Source organism: Pteronotus mesoamericanus, unplaced genomic scaffold (assembly GCF_021234165.1).
Source record: "Pteronotus mesoamericanus isolate MK-2021 breed Mesoamerican mustached bat unplaced genomic scaffold, CSHL_Meso_final contig_116, whole genome shotgun sequence".
In the NCBI taxonomy this organism is placed as follows: Eukaryota; Metazoa; Chordata; class Mammalia; order Chiroptera; family Mormoopidae; genus Pteronotus; species Pteronotus mesoamericanus.
The window spans coordinates 25,623,474-25,641,762 of record NW_026555027.1 but is presented as its reverse complement, the minus strand read 5'-3'; the positions used below and the strand labels follow the sequence as shown (position 1 = coordinate 25,641,762).

At 41.6% G+C, this 18,289-nt stretch overlaps 1 protein-coding gene across 5 annotated transcripts in view; it reads right to left on the bottom strand.

Annotated features, from left to right (window-relative positions):
- The window catches only part of SCHIP1 (schwannomin interacting protein 1), a 122,003-nt gene that overhangs the window by 14,809 nt on the left and 88,905 nt on the right, over window positions 1-18,289 (bottom strand). For 4 of the 5 annotated variants that reach the window (XM_054580112.1, XM_054580120.1, XM_054580136.1 and 1 more), the window contains one exon: window positions 10,786-10,904. In XM_054580112.1, coding sequence (XP_054436087.1) covers window positions 10,786-10,904 — 119 coding nt within the window. Of the gene's footprint in view, window positions 1-10,781; window positions 10,905-18,289 lie in introns of all 5 variants that reach the window. The other variant, XM_054580144.1, reaches the window with a different exon arrangement.

Here is an 18,289-nt window from a genome sequence, read left to right as displayed (position 1 = left end):
CTGAAGCCGATACTAGACTCTAAAATAACTGATATACACTTAACGATCTGTATTTTTAAAGCCGGTCTGCTTATTTATTCTGCTCAGCCTAGACAGAGTTCCTGCTGCTGAGCTTCAGCGGCTGGAGCTGAAGCAATGCTTGTCCCCCTCCGGACCTGAATGGCCCTCTCTGGGTTTCTCCTCCTCATCCTGCACATACTCTCTTTTCTGCTTCCCTTCCTAAGGCTGGTCCATGTGGCTGGGCTAAACGTACGGCGGCAGTCGGAGAGTCAGCATCTGGCTTTTGTGAAAATGGCAGTCTTTTAGCCTCGTGAGCATGGAATCACTCTTTTACTACTATTCATGTTTGTGTTTTAAAAAAATGCCGGGGCCCTGTTTAGGCTTGGTTGCACGGTAAGCTTTATCTCAAAGGCATTCTCTTTCATGGTTTCATGTGTGGTCATTTGATTTCTATACAGTCATTAAAAAGAATGCAGTAGATCTACCGAATGGCCTTGATTCTACGAGGCTTGGTTATGCACAGTCTGCCATCTTTAAAATCAGGGTGTGCCACACAATCTCACCCAGGCAGCTGGTGCCAGTTCTGCTCCACTGGGCTGTAACCTCATCCATCAACGGACCAGTTAAGGACCACTGAGGAAAGAGGCCGGCCCTGGGACTTGGTCTTCTGATAAGAACAACAAAACTCCAGCATCAAAACCTGCAGAACAGCGACAGTGGCTTAGAAGGTGACAAGCGTCTCCTGATGGCACACAGAGTGACTGTGTGGGGAAAAGCAAAGACTGATGACTTTGAGGGAAAGTGGTTCAACAGAGAATTGGACTCCAAATGTGAAAGTCCATTGGACTCAACCAATAAATTTCACTTTTTTTCCCCCTGTATGCACAAGAGACATATGTGATAAAAGTGTATATCCAAGTAACTCTAAAAGGACTCTTTCAGGAACTAAAATAAAAATTCGAAGTGACAGGAGGCATGTGTCATCAGTTAATTGGCAGTGGTTTTATGAAGCATCTTCCAAGGGTAATTTTTAATACAGGCGGTAATCTGAATAGTGAGAATAATCCAGGGGGCACAGGACAGTTTCTAAGATGGAACAAGGATTGCGTTAAATCTCTGGGGTGATACAGCTCACCTGGAGTCAGTGAGGATGTTTACTAGGAGCAGCAAATGCTTTTGTAAGCTCTCAAAGGGGCCCAGGCTTCATATGAGCTGCGTGTGTGCAGATACGTGTATGGGAGCCCCGCTGAAGGGCGTGCAAACCACAGTAATAAAGTCATGACAACCTGTCAAAGATGATGCACCAATGAAAAATCATTCCTAGAAGCTCTTTTAATTAAACATTCAGCTGTCCACTGGAGCCAATGTTAAATATGAAATGCAGCCCTGTGGCCTTTTTCTTCCTGCCTCCCACCCTTTTGCAATAGCTCTGACAACGAATTCTCATTGGTGATTCAAAAAAAAAATTCCTAAGACAGGGTACATCTGGTTATGCCTCTAGCAAGATGTCAAATTTGGCTTGCACAAAATTAATTGCACCTAATTAAACTGGGGTCATTGGCATTATTGTAAAGTGAGGCTATTTATTAGACAAAGAAATTTTCTCAAATACCAATTTGCTTTTTTTTCAGATTTGTGAAAGAGAAGAATTGCTTACATAATTAAAGTTGTTTTGCCATTTTAAGCTTATTGCTCCTCCAGAAGATCTACTTCAAATCTTGCTTCAAATGTTACTTATAAAATTGTGTAACATTTTAGAATACTACAGGTACTCCTTGGAAGAGGACATAAAAAAATGGTAGGTTTTCTATAGATAACCCGATGACTTTTCAAATAATATTAAAAGGAGAATCTGTAAACTTCCACTTGCAATGACGCATACCTTGGAATTACTAATATTAAAAAAGGGTTTCTAAGGCAATTATTAGTATATATGTCTGAAATTAATATGAAACTTAAAACATATGTTGCATGTTATAAATAGGTTGCTATAGCATGCACCTGTTACTGCAAGAAAGATGCCATGGAAAGCAAATTTCATTGTGATGGATCAGGACAACTTCTTTCCTCACCCATGCTGGGCATTCTGCTTAGTTCTTCCAGGCAGTTATGCAAAAATTATCATCATGAGAGCCAGAAGGATGATTCATTTTCCTGGCAAAAGGATGCTGGTTCGACCTGTGGTTCTGTGGCAGATTATATATGCAGATTCTCAGTTCCTCATAGTCAAAGGTCCTGCGACTCTAATTTCTTTAAAGGCTCTCTAGGTCAATGTTATCTGTTCAGGCGCTACAACTCCCTAGGCTATGGCGCGCCCCCCCTCCGCTAGGCCCCCCCCACCCCAGGATGTGGTGGGTACCTATTATCGGTTCTGTTTCAGCCATTCACCAATAACCTTATAAGAACAAGAAAGACAGGCATTTTGATTTGGGGATGTTGAAATGGTTGAGATGAGTAAACAGTAATCATTATTCAAACCAGCTGCTCAAAAGCTCTCTGGGGAATTTCTGTTTTTCATATTCACAATATTTGGAGAGAAGAGTATGGCCTATTCTAGGTTACATCATCCCATCACATGAAAAGGGCTGTATTAGATTGTATTTATATTCATTTGTATGTAAACAAAATCCATCTTGGGATAAGGCAAGAAAAGAGCTGAGAGGTAATTCTGCAGTTACTGTGAGGAAAGGAGAATGAAGAAGGCAGAGTTTTCTCCACACGTCAGATCAGGGTGTGATGTCTGAAAAATGAAAGACTTCCCATGCCCATCACTAAATACCTCTCTGTCTTGTGTCCTTGTAGCAGCCAAGCCAGGTTCCATTCCTCTTAAGACACTGAGCTATATAAACTCAGAATGCAAACTATAGTGCTGATTCAAGATCAATAAAAATATTTTATAGAAAATTATTATACTCATAAAAAGAATTTTTTTCAAGAACATGATTATACCTAATATTTCTTAGAAACCTTATTTCAAAATAGGTAATTTATAATCATTTCCCCTTAAGCTTTTAAAAGGTTTGTGCCAAAATATTTTTAAATAGAAAAAAATGACAAAGGTCATAGGGTCTCAATTTGAAAGGCTGATTATGTGTGGATTAGCAAATTTTGAAGGAAAAAAACCCGGCACTTCCTCTATTTGCCACATTTCAGTATAAGTCAAATTTAATTAGAGTTATGAAACAATATCAAAAATTCTTTTGCTACAGTATTAGGCATGAAACATCTTTATGGGATTTTGTAAGCTTAGTTTACATTTAACAGTTTGTCATTCTTTAAATAAGTGCTTCAGGAGATATCACCAATTAGAAAAATGCAGTGGGGACAACGGAGAAGGACCTGCTCTCCCAGGAGCAGCGTGAACACATCTTCCCAGAGGACTCCTATGCTATTTCATAATGTCTCACGTAATGTGTATGAAATTAGTTTTTACAGGTATGTGTACATCCTTTAAAACACATACACGGAACTCTATCATTTTGCCAAAGATCCCATTTATATGGCTAGTCCCCGCCTTAAAAGCTCAGCCCTTCAGAATTCGTTGCTTGGTCGATTAATTTTTTAAGTCCTTAGCCTCATTTGAAGCCGAGCACTGAGCCTTCCGAGCAGTACGTTCATGTAAGATTTACCTAGTTTGGATTATTTAACTAATTCAACACATGTGCACTGGCACATGTTTGAGCACTATGGTGACCTCAAAGATCTGACATCCCTCAAGTAAGTAAGAGGCTTTTGTAAGAGGTGAGGTATTTCTAGCTCAATGAAGCATTTCAGGGATTGTAATACATTAGAAAAAAATAATTCTACGAGGAATGGGGAATATGGGTTACACAAATGCAACTGAACATTTCCTAGGGCTTCTCTCCTACAGTATTAAATGATGAGAGGGAATGACAGTCAGTCTTTGCAGACTTTAAATTTATGGCAATAAAGAGGTATTTCTTAGAAACATTAAGTGTCATTATTAATCATCATCTTAAGAAGTATCCAAAAAGTCATCATGTTCTCACAGAGGATGATCTCATCCCAGCATGTGGAGATAAAAACATCTGAGAGAACAGGATATAAATAATCTTCCTTATGGTGAGTCAACAAGTGTAGCTTGTTCTGAGCTACTGTGAAATCCGTGTGCTTAGATATCTGTGTCTCCAAAGCGGGTAGGTAACTCGGGGATTTTCAGGTTTTGCTCTGTCAGAAGAGTCTCAGGTGGGCTCTGGAGGCTGGCAGGGGAGGGACGGAGAGCGCCACGGATGGGAAATGATGGGGAAGGCATTTTCTGGGCAGGGTTACACTAGTCCCTCTCCTTCAGCCCTCCTGAACCAGAGAAGGGCAGCTTTGTTTTACATATGGGGTTCCAGACAGGATTTTATTTCAGAAGATATTCCTTTTGTCATTTCACTTACATGTGGCATCTAAAGGACAAAATAAATAAACAAAAATAGAAACTCACAGATACAGGGAACAGAGTAATGGCTGACAGAAGGGAGGAAGGCTGGGGGCACTGGGTGAAAAGGGATTAATACAATTTGGCAGTTACAGAATAGTCACAGAGATGTAAATTACAGCATAAGAAATATAGTCAACAATATCGTAATAAATACGATATTTATTTATTCGTATAATTCGTGTGGTGCCAAGTGGGTAGTCAAAATATTGGGGGGCACTCTGTAAATTATGCAATTGACATAGTGGCAAGCTAGCCACTATGCTGTTCACCTCAAACTAATAAAGAATAATACTGAATGTAATTCAATTGTAAATTGTAATTGAAAAAATATTAAAGCCTTCATGAGACTTCTGTTTAAATATGGCACCCTGAACACAGCTACCTATCTAATCTCTCTTCTGAAATCCTACTAAAATAATATTAAAGGAAGAAAAAGGTAAAAACCTACATGGACAAAGAAAGTGGAAGACAATAGCACACAAGAGAGTTTGAAAAAATTTTGGAAGATAAAATGTAGATGATGGACGGGAGGTATTTGACAACACCTGACCGGACTATCTATCTGGACCCTCTATTTGCCCTCCTTGCCTGTGGCCCTCTGGCCAGCGGCAGGAGGAAGGTCATTACCTCCAGACACCGAGAGAGAGGAGCTCTGGACTGGGGCACCGTCAGGCACAGCTAGAGTGTCAATAAAGGGCCTTACTTACTGACACAAGAGAATTTAGGGAAATTCTACATGTTGGACCTTCGGCCATTCCATTCCCTTGCTAGAGTTTTGAAACACTGCTAACCAGGCTTAAAACTCTTTAGGATGAGGTTGTAGAGTTCTTCTCTGCAACAACCTACAGCTCAAGAGAAAGGAGCTTTAGATTGTTTTAATTGGATGTACCTTAATGAAATAGTTCTGTTTCTAGCTGACCATTTTAAAGGCAAGTTCACCATGCATTAATTCAACAAACATTTAGTGCCTGACTATGTATTAGGCACTATTTTAGGCAACAGTTATGGCGGTGAACAAAACTGATGTGCTTTCTTGGAGCTTATATTTTAGTGATGGAAAAGGGCAAAGAGCAGAAGTCAGGTAGAGATAGGAATCACAAAGAAAAACAAATCAGGGTAAGAGGATAAGCAGGGTAAGAGGAGAGAAAGTGACTAGAATGGCGGGTGTTTACCATTTAACCAGGTGGTCAGAGAAGGTCTCTTGAGGAGACAGTATATGCCGCCAAGCCCCAACCGGAGTTTATAAACAGCTTTTTGAGTTTTACATTTAATTATTAATGGACAGAAATCAAAACAAAAAGGGAAATAAACTCAGAAAAATTCATGGACAATATAGAAATCAGAAGAAAACATTTTAAACAATAACTAAAATTAACACCTTCAGTGAGATGATAAAGTATCATGCCAAAAATTTTGAAAACAAACAAAATGGACACAGTCTTAGAAAAATATAACTCAACAGAACTGAGTCAAGAATAAATAAAAAATGTGTACAGTCTTATAGTCATACAGGAAATGAAGGAAGTTAAAGCAAACATGCCAAGCAAATACCAGGCTCAGGTGGTTACACAGGTGAAAAACAGATCATACCAATATTATGCAGACTTTTCTTAGACAATAAGAGGAAATAATATCCAATTCATTTTAAAGCCAGCATAACCCTGATACTAAAAACCAGAGAAAAATATTATGAGACAAGAGTATGACAGACCCATGTCACTCATGAATAGAAATGTTAACGATCCTAAACAAAGTATTATAAATAACATCCAATAGTTTCTGCACGAAGATAATACCCCCAACCAATTTTGGTTTATACTGCGAGTGTAAAGATTGTTCAGTATTTCGAAGATCTGTAAATGTAATTCATCAATTCAGTACACTAACTTAATACAGTAAATCATATAATCACCTCAACAAATACAGAAAAAATGTAATAAAGTTAAATACCTATTCATAATAAAAATTAGTAAATTATGAATAGAAGGGAATATCATTAATCTCACAAAGAGGAACATTAAAGAAAACATAAATTTAACATCGTCTTAAATGGGGAAACATTAGGGGCACTCCATTTAATATGAGAAATAAGCTAACGATTCCAACTAGTACCATTTCTAATCCTCAATGAATTACTGTTCCTTTCCAGTGCAATAAAACAAACAGAAGCAGGAGGATTGTAAGAAAGAAATAAAGCTGCTATTTTTTGAAAATGATATTGTTTAAAAATCTCAGAGAATGCGGAGGCAACTTTCTTAGAAGCAGTAGGAGAGCAGGGAAGTCACAGGAGTGATAACAAAGAGACTAGGTATAATACGACCACACAGAGTTAGCTGTGCTCTGTTCACCAGCAGCAACCAGGAAAGCATTATCTGAGAGAGTTTAAGATGAAAGCAGACTGTCAAATATCTAGAAATAAGTATAAGAAAAGATGCACATTATATCTAAGCAGAAATTACAAAACCTTAAGAAATATTTAATAAAATCTAAATAAAGGAGGGATGGGGCAAGTTCATGGATCAAAGGATTAATACTGTGAAAATGTAATTCTCCCCTAAATTAATCCATAGTTCAATGCAATTCCAGTCAAGAGCCTAAGAGGATATTTTGCTGAACTTGATTAGATAATTTAAGATTTATATAGAAGAAAAAATATAAAAAAAAAAAACAGGCAGTGTGTTTCCAAAGGAAAAGAAGAGGAACTTGTTTGTCCAAATATCAGGACTTATTTTGAACCTCTAGTAATTAAGACTGTCTGGTATTGATGCAGGAATAGAAATACTAATCAATGAAATAGAATGTATTCCAATTAATGTCTGCTATATACAGAAGTGGTCAAATCAGTGACTAAAAAAGGGATTGTTTAATAAATACGAAAAAAAATCATGTATGTGGAAAAAGGTAAGATTAGATTTCTTCTCATATATTTTCAAGAAACCAACTCCTGATTTATTACAGACTTTAAAAAACCCCAACACTTTAAACTTTTGTAGAACATCTGGGTTAAGGTCTTTTGGACCTTGGGGTAGAAGGAGATTTTTTATATAAGACACAGAAAAGGTTGATAAAAATTTACTGTATTAAAATTAAGAATTTGTGGTCATAAAGACACACTGAAGAAACAAAAAGATGACTACAATCTGGAAGAAGATACTTGCAATATATACAACGTATTAAGGATTAGTATCATGACTAGACAACTTTGATAAATCAATTAAAAAAGAAAAAGCAAAGAGAATCCAATAAGACCAAATAGACATTTCACAGAAGAGGAAACAAGGATGGCTAATAAACACAACGTAATGCCATATTATACCATTCAATTAACAAAAGTTTAAAAGAAACTGGCAATATTAAGTGTTAGAAAGGTTACAGATCCACAGGTTCTCTGAAACATTGCTCATAGCATGAAACTTTTTGCAACCATTTTGAAAAACAGATTGGCCTTGGCTGGTATGACTCAATGGACTGAGTGCTGGCCTGTGAACCAAAGGGTCACGGGTTTGATTCCCAGTCAGGGCACATGCCTGGGTTGTGGCCCAGGTCCCTGGTAGGGGGCGTGTGAGAGGCAACCACACATTGATGTTTCTCTTCCTCTCTTTCTCCCTCTTTTCCCCATCTCTGACATAAATAAATAAAAATCTTGAAAAAAAATCAACAGATTGGCATTATCTTTTTTTTTTTAAGGTTTTATTTATTTATTCTTTTAGAGAGAGGGAAAATGAGGAAGAGAGGGAGAGAAACATCAATGTGTGGTTGCCTCTCACACGCCCCCTACTGGGGTCGTGACTGGCAACCCAGGCATGTGCCCTGACTGGGAATCAAACTGGCAACCTTTTGGTTCATAGTCCAGCGCTCAGTCCACAGAGCCACACTAGCCAGGGCCGGCATTACCTTCTAAATGTGAGCACTTATGTATTTTCCTAGTAATGCCACTCCTAGGTAGAATCAAAGAGAAACTTGCACACAGACAGCAAAAGACATGTACAAGCACATTTACAGGCAGCAATGTTCACAAAAGCAAAACCTTTGGAAAAACTCAATGCCCATTACCAGCAGAGTAGCAGAGGACACTGATTATATTCACATAGTTGAATATTATAGAGTAGTCAAAATCACAGACCAGCAAAAAGAAAAATGGGGCAATTTTAAATTCAGGACAAAAAACTTAATTTCTCAAGTTATCATAGTTCGTGACCTGGTTCAGTATGAATAATATATGACCTTAATAACGGAAACCTCGAACAGTTATTTGCCTCCAAACTGTGAAATAACCATGAAGAGAACAGGGTCTGGAGTACACAGATATGTCTGTGATATGGCTGTAAAAGAAAGTTAAAGCCCAAATTTCTACAGTAGGTGGTCAAGAGGTAGTTATTTAAAAGTAAATGCTAAGAAGATCCTAAGCATTTTACTTAGAGATATGCAGGCAAATACCAGAAGAAACAGCAAGGGAGTTAAAAGTTTCTGGAGAGTGGGACGAAAATAAAGAGGGATGGGACAGGAGACTGTTACTTGTATTTCATGTTATTATATACTTTGCAGTTATTATTAATTCTATTTCACTTTCACAGCCATATGTGTGTGTAAATTGTATCTACCTATTATCTCTCTAGCTAGCTAATTTTGATTTTAAAAACATCACCCATTTGGACCAGATGAATATGACATTGCTGAAGAGAGAAATGGAGTTTCTAGAAGAGAACTTTTTGGGGCTTTGAGGAACATTTGAGAGCAGCAGCAGAAACCTGTAAGATGGTATGGTTCAACCCCCTTATTTTATGAAAATGAGCAGACTGAGGCCTGAAAAAACTAAGTAAACTGTTCTCAAAGTTTCAAACAAGTCTCAAAATCAGAAGCTCACTAGGACTCCTCCTCAGGTCTCCAGAGGCCCAGGCCACAGCTTTCTGCGCCACACCCCTCCGGCAGGGCAAACAGGTGCTTCTCCAGCAAAGGGAAGGGCCGACCTTCTGGCTCTGGACTGATGTAGGAAAAGAGCAAGGGAAGTAAGGCAGAGACACCTAGCACTTCTGAGCATCAGGCCGAAGGGCAGCTCCTGCCTTCGCGAGTTCATGCTCCTGCAGTGACCCTAAATAGGCATATACGTGAGCATATGTGTGCGCTTTCTGGTTTTTGCTGATTGAGATGAATCTCTAAGCATCAGACTGAAGTACAATACAAGTCTTACTGAAAGCCAGATAGATTATAGACATTATAAATGTTTGATTTCAGGCCTCACGTGAAGGCGAGAGTGGAGATCTGCTGGTTGAATGAATTCATAAATGCTATCTTGTGTCTCCCACGCCTGGCCTTACACAGTAAATACACCTCCTACTGAGACAGGGAGTATTGACTCTGAGAGAGGCCAAAGGAAGACACAGCCATTCGGACCAGAAATGGACATTTGGGGAGGCATCAAGACAACGCTGATAGGTCTTCAGCTACCACCATCTTTATGAAAAACAAAGTCCTATGTGTTTTAATCACTTGGGATACCTATATTCGTAATAGTTAATTTTTCAGATTGCCTATAGCCCCACCAAGCAAAGTGTGGCCCATGGACTGGCAGGCCGGACATCAGCTGGGAGCTCATTAGAAATACAGAACCCTGAGCCCCACCTACACCTAATGACTCAGAATCAGCATCAGTGTGTTAACAGAATCCCCAAGTGTTTCACAAGCACAATAAAGTGCAAGAAGCTGTGGTTGCCAGCCTTATTTTCTAGGTAAAATTATAATTTTAATATATTTTAACTGGAATCGGAAGCCAATGATATACTGAAATATCGAAAAATGAGCAATATCTTGAAATAAATTAAGATAAAGAAAAGGCACCTGGAGGTCAGGTTAAACTCTGTAATAAGTGGTAAATAATCTAAGTGGGAACTGTATTTCTCAGTTGCCAGTTTTTATTGCAACAAAAGGTGTCGGGGGGTGACGCTGGATGCTTTGGGGGTGCTTGACGGGAAATCTGGTGGTCTACCCCACTTCCTAAGCGTCAGCTGGCTTGGAATGTGCCTTGATTCCCTCATCACAGTGCAAAATCAGTACAGTGTCTAGAAAAATAAATGAAATACAGAAATTTGACCTCAAGTGGCTGAGCAAATGGGCCAAAAACCCCCCACAAAAAAACCCCCAAAACCCCCAAACATCAAACCTAAAACTCAAAAAACAAACCCAACAAACAGGGTGAGGTCTGTCCAGAATCTAAATAAAGGTGATAGTATTATGGGAAAAAACCTCAAGGACTTAAAGGATATCTTTCATTAAACATGTAGTCAGATGACAAAAATCCATTAGATACACCTATCAGAAAATCAATTCAAAAGAACACTCACCGAGAGGAAAGGCTTGGCTTCCCACTTTTGCTACAGCTGGTATAAATTCCTGGGCCATCATCAAAGAAGCTCCCGAGTGCCAGCTTCTGTCGGATAGATTCTCTCTCATTTTTCTGTGCCTAAAATTTCAGGAAAATAAAAAATGCCGATAAGCGGGCAGAAAAACATCACAGCCACGGGCGGGCTAACTGTTAGGGTTTCTTAGTACTGTAACATTAGATGAAAAATGAATACGTAGGCCACAGCAAAGGGCATTTGAATTATTAAGGGCTGGAATTAAACCAGTCTCCCCTGGTTCCACCTCTGCAAGCGATTTTAGGTCTTCAGAGTGCTTTATGATCACCAGTCTGGGAAATCACCTCTGAGGTACTAAACAATCTCTACCAGGAGGGAACTAGACTTCTTGGAGCTGTGACCTTTCTTCTCACCTGCTAGATATGACAGAGTAAAGCTGTGGTGGGCAGGCATTTTGTCCTAAATCAAATTGCTTTTATCCCAAATGTGGCCTTTCCCTGAGTGCTGTCTTTTATATCAGACCTTCAGCCCACTTTCTGTATGGCAAGGACATGAACTCATTCAATCCACATGTACTGAACCTCGATAAGATGGCAGGGGCCACACTATGACACCGGAACAGAGCCCTGGACAGACAGACAGACAGACATAGCCTCTGCTGCCACCAAGCTCTCAGTCTTGGTGGGGACTAATTGCTTGTTCAAGAGTTCTAACAACTTTACCAGGTTTAGAATATGAGAAGCCCCGCCATATTGTCTGGGCTACCGGGAGGATTCTAATTGAATCCATCTGTTTCATATTTTGAAGGTAAGTCAGGTCGGTGTGCGCAGGAAAGGATCTGGTAAACGACACTACTGAGATAATTTGGGTATGTTTACAACACTTGGCTTCCCATAAAAGTCCCATAAAAATTCACCATGCTGAACTTTTAAACCCTTTAAACAACAGGAGAGAAGATTATGAATGATTTCCTTAGTTAAAAGTAAAACTACGAAAATAAACATCATGAGTTCGAAATCCTGGGATGAGGAGATTTTGGTGTTCTGTTTTGTGGTATGATGAAGGCTGCAAGAAGCATCATTTTACATCCTGAGCAGGAGGCTGAAGTCTATGCTGAGCAAATTAGGTTAAAAAACCCAGCTCCTATAACTGGGTGTGGCTCCAGAAGACATGATGGCCCCTGGGTCCTTCCAGTAGGAAGTTCGGGAGCCTCACCTGCTGCCACCAGGGCCCAGAAGTTACAGTGAAAGGTCAGAGGCATCATCTAAGCCTCACTGTGTCCTGGTGACAGAATGCACCTGTTGGGAGGGCAGGCTGAACAAGGGCTTCATTTCATCCCGAGTGAAGGGAGGGTACCATTGGTTATGGCTGCTCTAACGTAATAGTTACTAGTGACATGTGGCTATTTGCATTCAAATTAAAAATTAACTTAAGTGAAATTTCATTTCCTCAGTCATACAAGCTGCATGTGAAGAGCAGCTCCACAGCCACAGGTGGACATCACAGACTAAATATATGAGACAGCAGTACTGCTAAGCCATGGCTTCCCAACTGCCAGCTTCAACAGGCTGCAGCAGAATTTCCAGTGGAGACTTTAAAATACACGTTCTCATTGCTGCTCATCCTTCTGGCTGAGATCATGTGTAAAATACACATTCCTAGGCTCTAGGACCAGATATTTAGTTTCAATAGGTTTGAGAACATTTAATTCAAGGAAAACACATCTCTATTCTCTTTTTCTCTAACTTTTTTTTAAACCCTGGGACACTATAAAGATTTTTTTCAACTTTCACACTTAGCAAGTATATCTATCTATCTACCTATCTATCCATCCATCCATCCATCCCATTTTGGGATGTACTAAGCATGGGTGTTCAACCTGAGGCCCGTGGGCTGCAGGCAGCTCAGGATGGCCGTGAATGAGGCCCGACACAAAGTCATAAATTTACTTAAAACATTAGGAGATTTTTTTTTTTGCCCAGGCTGGTGTGTCTCAGTGGATTCAGTGCTGTCCTGCAAACCAAAGGGTCACTGATTTGATTCCCAGGTAGGGCACATGCTTGGGTTGCGGGCCAGGTCCCTGGTCCCCAGTGGTGGGTGCGTGAGAGGCAACGACACATTGATGTTTCTCTCCCTCTCTTCCCTTCTGTCTAAAAATAAATAAATAAAATCTCAAAGAAACCCCATTATGAGATTTTTTTTTTGTAATTACGTGTCACCATGTATTTAATATGTGGCCCAAGATAACTCTTCTTCTTCCATGTGGCACTGTAAGGGAACTGTATCACACTAAAAGGTGGGGGTGGGGTGGTGGGGGTGTGTGTGTGTGTGTGTGTGTGTGTGTGTGAGATATTATCATTTATAAGAAATATATACTTGGTCATTCAGATGACCAAAATATTTATCATATACTTGTTGTCTTTGTCCACAGTTCCTGACTCACAGCTCCTAAAACTCTTGCAATTTTGTGATGAGAAGGATACAGGTTGTCTACTGTTATGTGAATGAGGTGAACTTTCTGTAAAGCACCTAAGCATGAGTGCTGTTGCCAGGAAAATCAACTATGTGACCATGGGGTTGGAACTTTCAGTCCCACCCCCCAGCACTGGGGACAAGGTGTGGAGAGCTTCTGGGCTGGTGATCACACAAGAGATACAGGGGGAGTGCAGCACCTGGGGAGGGCGCTGAAACTTTGTGCCCCTTCCCACATCCCCTGCCCTAAGTCTCTCTTCATCTGGCTGTTCCTGAGTCATCCTTTTCCAGTAAGCCAGTGTTCTAGTAAGTAGCATGTTTCTCTAAGTCCTATGAACCATTCTAGCACGTTAATAAAACCCAAGGAGGGGGTTGTGTGAACATTTGATTTAGAGCCAGTTGGTCAACAACCTGGCCTTGCAACTGGCATTCTGAGCTGGAGGGGGTCATTGGAACCTTCAGTCTATAGCTTGCTGCTGACAAGTACAAGTAAGATCCTGGGCTTGCGACCAGCATCTGACGTGTATGTGAGTAGTCTTGTAGGACTGAACCCTTAGCCTGCAGAATCTGATGCTATCTCTGGGCACACAGTGTCAGAATTGAGTTGAACTCTTGGACACCCTGCTGGTGTCCAGAATTGTTTGTTTGCGGGGGGTGGGGGTGGGGTGGGGTGGGGTGGTGTGTGTGTGGGGCGGGGTGGTGTGTGTGCGTGTGTGCGCGCGCATCCCCCATGTTGGAATCGGGTTTGGGAACCCTAATTTAGTGTACAATATAGCCACAAAGTGAAAGACTACTTTTACAGTGATAGATACGATGCCGGTTTCAGATTGTTTACTGGGCTAGCACAGCACTGAGCCCTGCGAAAGTAACCATGGGGTTGCAAAGGGGAGCAAGAATGTCTTTAATTGCATTAAGCACTTGCAACTGCACTGCTGGGAGCCTTAAAGAAACCCACTCTTCCAAATAAGGCAGGAGTGGGGCTTGGGATGGTCCTGCCAAAACAGAACCATAGTACTTGACATATTTATTTAAAAAAAATTTTATTTCAAAAATCCCCAAAATCTGCCACTCAGATTGAATGTAGTCAGTGAACTTATTTCTCAACCCGTATAATATAGATAGAAGAGATTCTCACTCAATGTCTTCTAGTCAGAAAACTGTTGAATGGAACTGGAAACCCAAATACAAAATCAGTAGATAACAACAGAAGTATTAATGACGAATGTTCAACAACGGGCTGGTGCCAAGGGGTCTTCGCCTGGGGTCTGGAAGAGGTCTTATTTAAAGGAAACCCCTACCCGCGGTGTGAATGTGTGATCGCACCCTTGATTCCACATCCATCTTTTCTGATTTACTTGGTACACTAGACCCAGAGACACTGGAGAAGGCCTTAGAACAATTCTATACATTAATTACAATTCTTTATACCTAACTACTTCATTAACAGTTTAAAGAAGACTGTTACATAATGCACAACTTTTCCCCTTCTCTCTCCCTCTGGATATCACTGAGCAAATCAAGAAAAGTATAAAGAATATAAATGTGACCCATGACCCTACCACTTAGACACAGGTCACTGCTTGGTATATTTCTTTCTAGTCATTAATCTTATGTATGCATTTTTTTTCTTACTATAAAACTGAGATCATATTGTTTAATGTATTTTGAGAATTTCCCTCATCTCAATTAAAATTCTTTAAATACAACTTTTAAGGGTTATCACTCTATCCTATGCTAGCCATTTAGGCCGCATCCAATTAAAAACAACACACCTTAGCATTTTTACACACAACCCTGCCCTTACGTCTGATCGCTTCCTCAGGGTAAGTTCCTGGGAGGGGAATTACCAGAGCAGCGGGGTGTGAACATTTGTTGAGCTCCCAACACATTCTGTCACGTTGCCCAACAGAAAGCTGCTCCAGTGTACAGGCCCGCAGCCACAGAGAGGGTACAGCTTTCCCTACATCCTAACGCTGAGTATTTTCACTTAAAAAACTGCTGCTGTTTTAAATTTGACAGGCAAAAAGCTGAATTCTCTTTATTTTTATTTAATTACCAGTGAGATTAAACATTTAAATGTTTTTTTACTTACTGTACCTGCTTTTCTCCTAATTTTCCTACTCCTAGTTCTGCTTATTTTTCTATAGAAGTCTGAGAGTTTTGAAACTTTTAGAGAGCATTAACCCTTTTGAGTTTTAAGTCAAACTGTTATGTAGTTTTAAGTCTACAGCTTGCTTCCTCTGTCCTGGCTTGGATGGCTTTGTGCTCGGAACGCCCCGATACTGGAGGACTAAATGAAAAAATTTACATAAATTCTTTAGCAGCAGCACCTGGCCCAGGCTAACATCCATCTACCATAAATGGTAACTATTGTGGCTCATCCTCCAACAACTCCTGCTTTGAGGGTGATGAAATGGAAGGTGAGGGGAGGTTACCCTACCAACATAGAAGAGCTAGGATTCAAGTCCATCTTCCTGCTCTTCCACACCGATGAGTGAGGTCCAGGCTAATAATGATGGACAGCATGTTGGGGAGACAATGTGATACTTAAAGAGCTAGGTGGGGCTCTACGTTTTTCCTGAGATCGATGTGATGCTTCCTCAGAAGAGGAGGCCGCCCTGGACCGCAAAGCCTACGCAGAGGCCTCATCGTAACCACAGATACTCAAGGTGCACACGCCCGCTCAGCAGCGCCGCTCTCCTGGACACCACCGCTCCATCTTCCGTTTGGAACATATGGGATTCCCAACCTTTCAAGTGGTTATGATTCAACTGACCAGTAAATAATTTTTCTCTTACAATTCACTAGTTGAAACCTAATTTCCTTTTGGTTACTCGAATGTGTACAGTGTGTGTCTGTGTGTGTCTGTGTGGTTTCAAAGTCCTGTTTTTCTGATTTGGAAGGAAGGTCTGGGGTGGGGCTGAGAGAGTGCATTTCGAACCTGCAGGGCAATTATGTCCTTCAACCCCCAAAGCACAAAGATGCCCAGGGTGAGGAACAGTGCCGTGTGCAGGGAAAGGGAGCGGCTGACTCAAATGACACTGTTTGGCTGTGCTGATGACAAGCAGAGCCCTGTCCACTCCTAAAACTGTCTCGTGGAAATACCCTCATAAAACAAAAGGAAAACATCTAAAATTGATACTGCCAGCTAAAGCGCCACCGAAGAAGACTGGCTCATTACCACGAGACAGAAAAAGCTGTTGAAGACCACGAAGAGAGCAGAAATGTGCTTAGAAATTCACTATTGTCCAGCCACCAGCGGTTTTAGTTTTCGCCTGCCGCTGAATTCCCTACTGCCACCCCTACTGCCTGTGAGGCAGACAATGCTCACAAGGGCTTTCGAGGGTGCCTTGTGAGCCACGGCCTCAGAGTCTGGACTGCGGAGCATTTCCGGGCCCCAGCATGGGTGCTCGGCCTTTCCTGTGCCATCATTCTTCTGCCGCAATTCCCCACTTGACAAGAACAGGGAGGTGTTAGGTAAAGAAAGAAAAAGCAAAAGGTTCTGCCTGGGTAGATATTGTCCGGCTCCAAATCTAGTATGTCCCCAAGTCCCTTCCATAGTTCCCTCAGGACATGGTGTGTACTCAACCCTTACACAGTGATTCTGTTCCCAAGTCCCCTCCTCTGGTCCTGCCTTCGCCCCTCTGGTCCAGTTCACCTTGCTAGCAGTGCTGTGGTAACTCTGGTGTCTGAGGCAGGGCCACCTTGTCTTTCACATGCTTATCTGCACATAAATTTATAGGCAGAATACTGAGTGTCTTCTGCATTCTAAAATTTATTTCACTGACAAACTGTATTTTTGTGGGGACAGCTGCAGGGCTGCTAGGGTTCTTAGGAACATATTTCAGGAAATAACATCCTAAACCTAAACCTGAAGCCAGCTGGTACGCAGGACACTGCAAACAGCTGCTTCCTTCCGGCGGCTGCACAGATGATGCAACACACGCAGCTGGGAAGGGCCTGTCTGACCAAGAGGAAGGGGGTCCTTAAACTCCCCAGCGGAAGAAGATGTGTAAAGAAGCTTGGCCTAGAGAATCAGGGTCCCAAGGGATGCACATGGCACAGAGGTGCTGTGGGACTAAAGGCAGAGGTGAGCTTTGGAGCAATGATGCTCTGTACCCGGACGGGATTCAGTGTGGGAAGGGGGACTAGGAGAAAGGAAACCGTTTCCCTCACATTTCCTGTCTTCCATCTCTTCCCTGGGTTAATCTTCCCCTCCTCCCCAGCTCCATCTGTTTCTTACTTTTACTGGTTATTGGATGTACTTGCTTTATAGTGCTAACTGTCTCAGTACTCAGTTCACTGCTAATCCTGGGAGATACCACTTCTAGCACTCTCGTTTCTGCACTGTTAAACTGTTACCTGGTTAGTGCTTCTCACACATCAGGGTTCACGCGAATGACCGGGGGCCACACTCTCCACCAATGGGGAACAGGGTGCCATTGAGGAAAATCTTCCTAAGGACAGGGGTGCATTATTCCAGAAGCTGATCAACACCCCGCTCTCCCACAGCCCCTACAGGAACTCCGGGAGCCAGGCAGTTGCTGTGACACAGGTGTGCCAGGCGGAGAACGGCATAGGTGGGCGCACACACTGAGGGCCGCTCTTTCTGTCACACGTTTTTTAAACCAGTAGTTCTCAAACTTGATTATTCATGAGAATCACTGGAGGGCCTGTGCAAACATAATCTATTTTTCTGGCTCGGAAGGTCTGTGGTGGGGCTGAGAGAGCGCATTTTGAGAACTAAGTTTGACCAGCTGAACAGCTCAAGCAGCTGGACAAAACAGAACTGGTTCTTCTTTAGCTGAGCATGAATCTGTTCCATGGGGAACAGCCAGGCTCTGCATCCAGGTGGGTTTCATTTGCAGCCGTCTGGCCGCTGCCACGGCTTTGCCAGGATGCCTGTTTTGAAGCAATTAATGATCCCCTGGCTTTAGGGTGATCTATTGCCTAGTGGTATCTGGCACCATCGCCATTAGCAGCATCCGCTGGGGAATGCGACTGGAATTCTGAGCTC